This window comes from Ziziphus jujuba, chromosome 1, assembly GCF_031755915.1.
Source record: "Ziziphus jujuba cultivar Dongzao chromosome 1, ASM3175591v1".
Lineage (NCBI taxonomy): Eukaryota > Viridiplantae > Streptophyta > Magnoliopsida > Rosales > Rhamnaceae > Ziziphus > Ziziphus jujuba.
Window position 1 is genome coordinate 16,909,234 of NC_083379.1, and position 10,781 is coordinate 16,920,014.

Consider the following 10,781-nt stretch of genomic DNA (forward strand, 5'->3'; position numbering starts at 1 on the left):
AAAAGAAAATTTGATTAAAATAAAAAAAATTGCTAAGTCAGTATATTTAAGAGGCCCTTTATATGTAGAAAATCATCTTGGCATCTTTTATTATTATTATTTTTTTTTATGACCATATCAGCTTGAAAAAAGTCTTTCACAGGACCATGTAAGAGTTTTCTTCTTTTTTTTTTTTTTAAATTAATTTTTGTCATTTATCTGATTTGGTAATTTTTTTTTTTTTTTTTTAGTAATAGACAAAGTAATGGACAATGATTTTCTTGATTTTGATTGATTACTAATAATAATAATAATAATAATAATATAGCACCAAAAAATTCAACAAATAATTTACTGTTATTATCTTATTAGTTTAGTATACATTTATTCTTTAAAAAGTTTACCTATTTATATTTATGTTATATATATATATATATATATCAACCAATTACATAACTATCATTATGTTTAGTACATTTTAAATTTTAAATTTTTTTATTCCAGTAAGAATATTTTTATAAAAATCAAATGTATCAATAAGAATATTTATCCCTTTTTTCATTTTTTAAAATCCTATGAATAAATATTTTTATTTCATTTTGAATAAATATTTTATATATGAAACATGGCTTTATTGAAATTTTACAACGTTACTATAACAACAAACGTTGGAACCTGACTTTCGCGTGCTTACCAATCAAAATAATAACAATAATAACAATAATAATAATAATAATAATAATAAACTCTCCTGATTCCTTACTTAATTAGCCATTATCATATAATGAATCTTTGACATGTTAGCCAGGTCAAAACAGAGACCGTAGAGAAAGGGTTCTGCTATGGAAAAAAAAGATGTATATCTAATAGCTAGCTGCTAGCTCTACCATATGTGAAACAAAGATGGCCAATTTTCAAGGTCTTGTAAAACCCATTCCCTTGCTTTCTCTTTATCTTCTACTAGCCCTCCTTTCCTACCTTGCCTATGCTGATCCTCCTTATCAGCTATGCCCAAACAATACCAGTATCTATGCAAATAACACTCCCTTTCAGAAAAACCTCAACAATCTACTCCAATCTTTGGTCTCAAATGCTTCTGCTTCTAAATTCTTCAATACCACTTCCGGAAATTACCCAGACGAAGTTTTCGGTTCGTACATGTGCCTCAACTATGTTACGAACCAAAGTTGCCAGGATTGCATGGTAACTGCCTCTCAGGCAATTGTTAGTCTCTGTCCCCAAATGAAAGAGGCTGTTGTGTATGAGGAAGTATGTCAGTTGCGCTACTCAAATCGGAATTTCTTCGGCCAATTGAATGTCTCCGGCAACATTGGCAAAGGCAATCATTTCCATATTTCGGAGCCGGAAAAGTTTAAGTCGGTTGTGAATAAGACGTTGCAGAATCTTACTAAGGAAGCAGCTTTTAATCTCTCAGCCAAAATGTATGCTGTTGGACATGTTCCCTATACTGATAGAACCTTATTGAGAACCTTATATGCTCTAGTGCAGTGCGCTAGAGACTTGTCGGCCAATGACTGTGATATATGCCTCCAAAAGGCCATTGAAGACATTTTATATGAGTATTACTTTTCCATTGGTGCAAGACTCCTCAGCCGCAGCTGCTACTTGCGGTATGAGCTTTACGGGTTTTATAATGGTGAAACTGAAGCTGATACTAATTTTACTTCAGCCCCTAATGCTAGGAAAAAGGAAGGTATTCATGTCAATGAATTCTTTCTAGTTCTAGTTTTAGTTTTATTTATTTATTTATAATTGTTTTCTCAAAATGCAGAGGGTGGTGGGAAAACGCAGAAAATCACAATAATAGCTTCTGTAGCAGCATTCGTGGCAATAGTATTTCTGGGTTCCTGTTTCTACTTTTATGGAGTTAGCAAGAGAAACAGAAAAAGTAACAATTAGTACTTTTTACAGACTTGTTAAATTGAAACTGCAGAAAGTCTCTCAATCCCTTTAATTAATTTCTCAGTTATCCATTTCATTTCATCTAGGATTACCCATGTGCCACAATCAAAATTTCCAAAGCAGAAATGTTGACCCCAAAGTCTATATGGACTTGGCATCTCTACACGCAGCTACCAACTCCTTTTCTGATTCAAATTTGCTTGGACAAGGTGGTTTTGGCCCAGTTTACAAGGTGATTTAATCAACAACAACTTTGTTCATTGAGAAATGAAACTAAAGATATCAAATCAATTGTAAAAGATTTGTATTAATTTAACTGTACGTATATATTTGGTTTTTCTATTACTAATAATAATAATAATAATTATTATTATTATTATTTTGAAAATCTGTCTTCAATTGATATTCAGGGTATACTGAGTGATGGAAGAGAAGTAGCAGTCAAGAGGCTTTCAAGCTGTTCTGAACAAGGTTCAGAAGAGTTCACAAATGAAGTTCTACTTATAATGAAACTCCAACATAAAAATCTTGTCAGGCTTTTGGGTTTTTGTGTAGATGGAGATGAAAAACTGCTTGTATACGAATACATGCCCAACAGCAGTCTAGATGTCATTCTATTTGGTTCATTTTCTATCTTTTTTCCTCTAAATTTATTTAGTTTCAGGACCTCCCAATCAATACAAATTACATGGCTAAAAATTATCTTCTTCTTCTTCTTTTTCTTTTTTTTTTTTTTTTTTTTTTTTTCCCCATATCTTAGATGGCAAGAAACGTGCGCAACTTGGTTGGAGCGTACGTCTAAACATCATCAATGGAATCGCAAAGGGAATTCTTTACCTTCACGAGGATTCTAGACTTAGAATCATTCATAGAGACTTAAAAGCTAGCAATATATTATTAGACAGTGACATGAATCCCAAGATCTCAGACTTCGGAATGGCAAGGATTTTTGCAGGAAATGAAGGAGAAGCTAATACTGCTACAATAGTTGGGACCTAGTAAGTGCTAGTTTTCTCAATAAATTTTTTTCTTCTATTTCGAGCTTTCCTTGAAATTGATTTGTTCAATAACTATAACTTAGCTTTATGTTTGTTAATTTTATTGGAAAAACAGTGGATATATGGCTCCAGAATATGCTATGGAGGGGCTATACTCAGTAAAGTCAGATGTATATAGCTATGGAGTACTGTTGCTTGAGATCATAACTGGGAAAAGAAATGCTGGCTTTCATCAAACCAAACGTGCTCCTGGTCTCCTAGCATATGTTAGTTTTCTTTTTGCTTTTTATTTTATTTTATTTTACAATTGTAAAATAATTTTTGTTTCGTAATAATTCAAATGAAAAATAAAAAAAAATTCTTATTAGAATATACATTAAGAATGACTTGGGATAATTAATATTGCAGGCGTGGCAGCTATGGAATGAAGGAAGAGGTGTGGACCTGATTGACCCATTATTAGTGGATGATTCATGTGAAGTAGATGAATTTGAAAGATATTTGCAGATTGGATTATTGTGCGTTCAAGAAGATGCATATGACAGGCCAACCATGTCTTATGTTGTTTTAATGTTGAAAAGTGAAAGTACAACTCTTTCCCACCCCAAACGACCTGCCTTCTTCATGGGGAGGTTCACCGATGATCGACATCATGATGAAGATGAAGCGGGTGTTAACAGTTTCTCCGTCAATGGTCTCACAGTTTCTAATATCCACCCACGATGATACTCATTCCACAACTCAATATATTTTTCTTTGCAAAATATATTTGTGATTGATTAACGAATTGCGGTAATTTACAAACTCTAACTATAAGTGCCACATGTCCTTACTAGGATAGTTTTTTTTTTTTTTTTTTTTTTTTTTTTTTTTTTTTTTTTTAAATAGTTGTATAGGTCCCCATACATATTTACTCCGATAATGATACCGAGTTTGCATATTTCCTCATTCCATTATACATAAATACATGTACAATATATAACTTAATTGTGTTTTAATATCCCTGATTTTCAAAGTTTTGGTTTTTCAATTTAACTGGTTTTTAAATTTTCAATTTATTATAATTTTGGACCTTATGACTTGACTATAGGGCTTAACAATTATATTATTAGTTTTAAGTTATATTAATTTTTCAAACTGAAAGATATGAAAATGTAAAATATTATCAATTTATTTTAAATATATTTCAGTTTGTATTTTAATATTGTTTAATATTAGTCAAAAGATCTGTGCCAATTTTTTTTTTACAAAAAATAAAAAATACTAAAATACATAAAAAATCAAAAATATTTTTTAATATTTTTCACTTTAGTACGTTTTCGTTTAGAAATTAATATAATTTAATTTTAGTTACATGAGTTGGCTATTAAACCCTTTAGATAAAAGTGAATAAGATCCAAATTTGTAACAAATTAAAAATCAAAGGTTTAAATCGATGAGTTGAAAAGTTGAAGATATAAATTGTAAAACTCTGAAAGTTGAGACTATTGAAGTGTAATTAATCCTATATTATATATATATACAATAATGATCTAACGAACTATGTCACTTATTTTTATTACTAACTATCTAATAATATAATCTACAAATGACAGTATTAATTTAATTTTTTTATTTTTTTAATATTCAAAATCGAATCAGGAAAAGTGGATAGGATGGTGAAATAAAAAAATTAAATAAAAAAAAGAAAAAAAGAAAAAGAAGAAAAGATGGTTATAGCACAAATAGTGCCAATGTTGCACCAACATCTCTATATTGCATAGAATCCTCGAACTTTTGAATGCGTGCAAAAAGACAATAAATCATCACATCCCGGAGGGTGTTCGGATATCATCCCTCAGACGATTAAGTTAGAGAACTAGTGAATAACTTGGAAATTAATATCTAAATGTGAAAATAAATAGCACACCATCATCATGTACAACATTACCCTTTTTATACCAAGGCTCGGTGCCATGACTCTGATGCATCTTATATTTGTTTTATTATGGCTATATTACCAGATGGGAGCATGGCAAAGCTTTTAAGGTCTCAAGGGAAGATTGTAATGATCTATATGAGGATATTTGCTAAGATTTCGTCCATGTAGGGAGGGGATACTCTGCGCTGGGCAAACTTCCCATTGCCATTCGTTTTGTCTGTCATGTGATATTCCTAAGGCAGGATATGAAGAATAAATGTTTGCTTATTTGGGATGGGTTGTTATTCCAGATATTAGAATGGGCCGTAATATTTTGGAGGCTGAATAAATTTTTGTTTCTAATTGGCGCTAAAGGTATACCAAAGTTACACTTACACAGGTTGTCAAATAAGGTTGTTGAGTTGATATATTATTCGCATTCACACTTGACCAGTCAAGACATCAAGATAATGAGGAACGGAAATTGTCGTAAATGATCAAGACAAGGGGTGGGGCAGAAAGTCAATTATTTTATTAGTCAAATGAATATAACCCATGTTATACTGCAAAGTAAACGGCGAATAAGGCTAGAACACAGTTTTATACAAAATTTGACTTTGTTACTAATAATAATGAATATATTTAAATTGTATAAGTAGGTTATGGGTAGTATACGAACGTAATTGCTGACTAGATTGCCACAAACTATGGTGACCTAGGACTAGAACACAGTTTTTCATACAATTTCACTTTGTACGTAATTAATAATTAATATTCAAATTGTATATGTAAGTTATGGGTAGTATAGGTATTGCTGACTAATATATCTGACCATGAAAACATGAATTTATAAATTAGTTTGAAAACTATGGTCGTATTTCTAAGATGCAAAAACAAGTTTTGTAATTTTCATTAAATCCATTTCGATAAAAAAAAAAATGTATATGTAATATTTATTACGATCTATTTTAAAATTTGAGATATGTATCGGTATAAAGTTTAGAAATTTTTTTTCAACGTAATAATGTAAGTTTGTTTGATATATAACATAAAAAAATAATAAAGAAATGTTATTTTTTTTTTAAATGATTCTTGGAAATAAAGAAGTAATTGGTCTTGTATAGTTTTGAAACAATTCAAGGATTGCACTCAAAAGAATGGACTTAGTCACAAATTAATTTTTTTTTTTTAAGTTTATGAAATTCTTTTATATTCTTTAAAAATTAAAAAAAAAAAAGAAGGTTTCTTATGAACTTGGCGGTTATGAATTTAGCGTTCATTTTACGTTTATGTTTTGACTTTTGGTTTTCCATAAATTTAAAGTTTTAGATGTATACAATTGGTTAGTGTTAAAGAATATTTAAGTTTTCCGGCTAACTACAAACTTAAAAAACTTACTGCAGTATTAAAGAAAAAAAAAAAAAAACCAAAATAAAAATGTATAAACATTTCTTTTTTAGTTCTTTTAATCACTATCAGATAGTCATTTATCATTTATATATATGTTTGGCCAAAAAAAACCCATTCTCAGTTGACAAATTCCAACTAGAATGAGTATACTGGGGAACTTGAGTTTTGCAGGTAGTTAAATTAACAATCTTGAGTTGGATGTATCAAGGTCAATAGATAATATTCAATTGAGGGTTCAAAATAAAAGTCATCAGCTCATCAATTTACGTAATAGTGATTAAAGAAAGAACAAAAAATCAAAAACATAAACTTTAACCAGGGGTTAAATTAAACCTAACCAATTTTTTTATTTTTTATTTTATTTTTTTGGCTGTACAACATACCCCTTCTAAGTTGACAAATTCTCACTGGAATGAAATATATCTAGGAAACTTAAGTTTTACAAGTATTTTGACAAACTTGAGTTGGATGTATTAAGCTCAAGTGACAATATTCAATTGGGGGATCCAAAAAAAAAAAGTTATCAGTTTTTTCGTTTACATAATAGTGATTAAAGAAATTAATTAGTTTATAATTCTCTCAACAATACACAATAATTTGACTCTAGAAATATGTAGAAAAGTCTACAGACAGCCCAAAGTATTGCACAGGGGCCAAGCTTAATTCAAGAAATAATTAATGTTTGTATAATGATAGAAAATAATAATAATAATATGTTTGTATTAATTAATTCTCGATTCAAGTACTACCCGCAGGCTGATAAATTATTGGTGTCCAATTCAAGTACCTATAATTCCGCATTGCTATTTCATTTCTCTCTGGTTAGGTCAATTAGTCCGAAAAGAGAGTTATATATATTAAAATCCCATACATTCTTTATTCAGAATTGCTATGATGGAGAAAGCGCCTACTAAGTGAACACTCAAACGCATCTCGCAAGATTTGCATTGAGCACCCACAAAGTGATGATGGCCTTTTTCTACAATAGATGAGCCGATTTTATAACAACAGTGGATACATCTCTCTATTTGAGCAAACAAGCTTATTGCACAAATTTTATTCAGAAAGATGTAGTAAATAAAAATAACGACATTTTTGCTCTGCATTTAATTTGAGATAAACCTGGTAAATTGTTAGATTTGCTGAGAGACAAAATTCCACGCCAAATATTTATTAAGCACTCCCTTTTTGATAAAGAGTAAGGAACTAGCAGATTGACGTATAATTCAAACAAAGAACATATATATATATATATATATACACACACACACTATATTATAATATTATTATTGTGTATTTGGTAAGAAGCAAACCATCTCTATATAATATGCAAGTCCAACAATTGTGTATGGTCAATGATCGCCGCAACATACGGCTGTGAAGTTTCCAAACTTCTTCCATTGAATTTCCAGCTTCATCATGAAATTTATGTGAAATGCTCTGAAATGTAAAAAAAAAAAATTATAGGTACACGTAGTGGCTAGGCACCATCTTCTACTGATAGTTCAAATTTCAGCAGCACTTTTTTTTTTTTTTTTTTGTTTTTTTTCCCCTCTGTAATGCATCAACCATCAGCGATGGTTTTCACTACAATCTTAACGCTTTCAATGCTCTCAACCCTTTCGGGTGCAGATCCTCTGTACACATTCTGTCCAACCAATTACGGAAATTATACTCCTAATAGCCAATTTGAAAATAACCTCAAAAGCGTTCTTAATGCATTATCTTCAAGTCCTATCCTAACCGATTCTCTTCCAGGATTCTCCAACACCTCCATTATAGATAGCTCTGACAGTAGTGTTTATGGACAAGCACTTTGTAGAGGGGATATTGACTTCAAGGCTTGTAAAGTTTGCATCCAAAGTGCAAGTCAAGAGATCTTAAACACTTGCAAGACCAAAGATGGAATCATTTGGTATGAACATTGTCAGGTGCGATACTCCTTCCGGATTTTCTCTTCTTTGATAGATAATAGCGGCAAGTTTCCGGATCATAATAAGCTGGAGAAGAGTGTATCAAATCCAGTTCGATTTGAGAAGGAGTTGATGGACTTAATGAACGGCCTCTCGAACCAAACCGTGTCTGATCCTTCTAAGCGAATGTTTGCCACAGGAGAAACCAAGTTTTCGGACAAGGAAACAATTTATGGTCTGTCACAGTGCACCAGGGACCTCTCTCCAGATTCCTGCGATAACTGCCTGCAAGAAACCTTGGGAGATCTTCAGTATTGCTGCTCTTCTCATGAAGGTGGGATTGTTCTCAGCAAGGGCTGTAACGTGAGGTTTCAGCTGTACAGATTTTACAACTTTGCTTCAAAGAAAGGTAGGGAATTCAATCTCTCTTGGCATTATTTTTTGCTTTAATTGTTCTTCAAGGAAAAGAAAAGGCATGCATACTTTTTGGAATTAATATTTTCAACGAAGAGCTCAAAATGATAGTGTCTAAAATATAACTTCCATGACAAGACATTCATCAAGCAGGGTTTAAATGGAAGATTTGGACGGTGCTGGTGGTTATAGGCGCATCAACTTTGGTAGCAGCAGTTGTATTTGTGTGCTATGCTGCATATCTCCGGTCGAATCGATTACAACAAGGTGAATATATATAAATCAATTACTACTACCAATTACATCAGTATTAAATGTTACTTAAGATTTAATCTTTCTGTAGAGGATAAAAGCCAGCAAGCTTTGATGCATGATTTAGCAAGCTCCACGGTTGTCACAATTACACAAGATGGAAATTTTGTCCGTTCTGAGGAACTGCAGTTCGTGGATCTGAGTACTATACAAGTGGCTACGGACAACTTTGCAGATTCAAATAAGCTCGGACAAGGTGGTTTTGGCACTGTTTACAAGGTGATAACATCATTTTTCTAGATCATTTAGTTCAATTTGTAATTGCTTCATTAGTCATGACATGTATTATTTAAGAAATTATCAGGGTGTGCTAGCTGATGGGAAGGAAGTAGCTGTCAAAAGACTATCAAGGAAGTCGTGGCAGGGTTTAGAGGAACTTAAAAACGAGGTCATACTTATTGCAAAACTTCAACACCGGAACCTAGTAAGGCTCTTGGGATGTTGCATCGAGGGAAATGAAAAGCTGCTGTTGTATGAGTACATGCCTAACAGAAGCCTTGATATTTTCATCTTCGGTTTGTTTCTTTCAACTACCATACTATAAATTTACCAGTTCTAAAATTTTATGAGGAAACCAATAGGAAAATAAAATGAAGAAAATGCGTTCTTTGATACTGAATTTCAGACTCAGAAAGGCGGTCTCAACTTGATTGGCTGACATACTACAACATTATTTGTGGAATCGCCAGAGGACTTCTTTATCTTCATGAGGACTCTCGGCATAAAATAATTCACAGGGATCTTAAGCCCAACAATGTGTTATTAGACAATGAAATGGTTGCCAAAATATCAGATTTTGGGATGGCAAGGATATTTGGTGAAAACCAGAACACAGCTAACACTAAAAGAGTAGTAGGCACATAGTAAGTTTGCTTCTTCAGATGACTACTTCATTAATCTAGAGATTTGCAGTGATTGTTGCAACATTTGATACTCGAAACAATTTTAAAAGAAATATGGCAATACTAATTCTTGAAACAGTGGATACATGGCTCCGGAATATGCAATGGAGGGCCTATTCTCCATAAAATCTGATGTTTTTAGCTTTGGTGTAATCTTACTTGAGATAATTAGTGGTAAAAAGAATAGCGGATTTTACCTCACAGAACATGCACAGACTCTTCTTGCATATGTATGTTCTCTCTCTCTCTCTCTCTCTCTCTCTTCAAATAGAAAACAGTGTCATCATGAACTTATAAGCTTATTGATTAAACAATTCATGTCAGATTTGGCGATTATGGACAGACGGAAAAGAATTGGAATGTGTGGACCCTCTGCTGATAGGATCAAGCCCAATAGAAGAGGTTGTGAGATGCATACATATTGGACTTTTGTGTGTCCAAGAAGATCCAGCAGACAGACCCACCATGTCAGATGTGGCTGTGTTACTAGGAAATGAATCTTTATCTTTACCTCTTCCTGAACCAAGACAGCCAGCAATTGCCGTGGGTAGAGTTGTTCCAGTTGATCAGACTGATACAAACCCTTCACTGAATGGCCTCACTATTTCAAACATTTTACCACGCTGACAATGTTTATAATCTGCTTTCTTATGTAGTGAGATTGTATAATGAAATGCATTATGTAATACATATCATAATAGCATGTTTCATAAGGATATGGGGTGCAATGTTAACAATGCATCTCAGAGAAAGTCAATTTCAATATGCCGATAGATCAACATTAAAATTCCAAAAAAATGACAGGAGATTGAAACACACACACACACACACACGCACGCACGCACGCACGCACGCACGCATGCACACACATATATGTGTACAAGATTTAGCATGCAACTGTATTTCTTTACAAACCATATTACACACACACACACACACACACACGCACGCACAGCACACATAGATATATATGTACATAATTCAACATGCAACTCACACACACAACACACACACACACACACACACACAC

At 32.4% G+C, this 10,781-nt stretch overlaps 1 protein-coding gene across 1 annotated transcript; it reads left to right on the top strand.

The window, feature by feature from the left end:
* The first annotated feature begins 848 nt into the window (after nucleotides 1-848).
* Nucleotides 849-10,506, top strand: LOC112491549 (uncharacterized). Its single transcript, XM_060811392.1, has 14 exons — nucleotides 849-1,693; nucleotides 1,772-1,888; nucleotides 1,989-2,134; nucleotides 2,313-2,523; nucleotides 2,663-2,900; nucleotides 3,016-3,166; nucleotides 3,309-3,625; nucleotides 7,727-8,532; nucleotides 8,676-8,804; nucleotides 8,881-9,068; nucleotides 9,154-9,364; nucleotides 9,475-9,712; nucleotides 9,831-9,981; nucleotides 10,076-10,506. Exons 1-14 carry the CDS (start codon nucleotides 883-885, stop codon nucleotides 10,376-10,378), a joined length of 4,017 nt encoding a protein of 1,338 aa, XP_060667375.1. The 5' UTR covers nucleotides 849-882; the 3' UTR covers nucleotides 10,379-10,506.
* Nucleotides 10,507-10,781: the final 275 nt, after the last annotated feature.

Excerpts from the sequence above, each read along its gene's own strand:
- LOC112491549 (XM_060811392.1), top strand. The coding sequence starts at position 883 with ATGGCCAATTTTCAAGGTCTTGTAAAACCCATTCCCTTGCTTTCTCTT. Across the intron at positions 1,889-1,988 it reads TAGCAAGAGAAACAGAAAAA|GATTACCCATGTGCCACAAT; the intron begins GTAACAATTAGT and ends CATTTCATCTAG. Across the intron at positions 2,901-3,015 it reads GCTACAATAGTTGGGACCTA|TGGATATATGGCTCCAGAAT; the intron begins GTAAGTGCTAGT and ends TTGGAAAAACAG.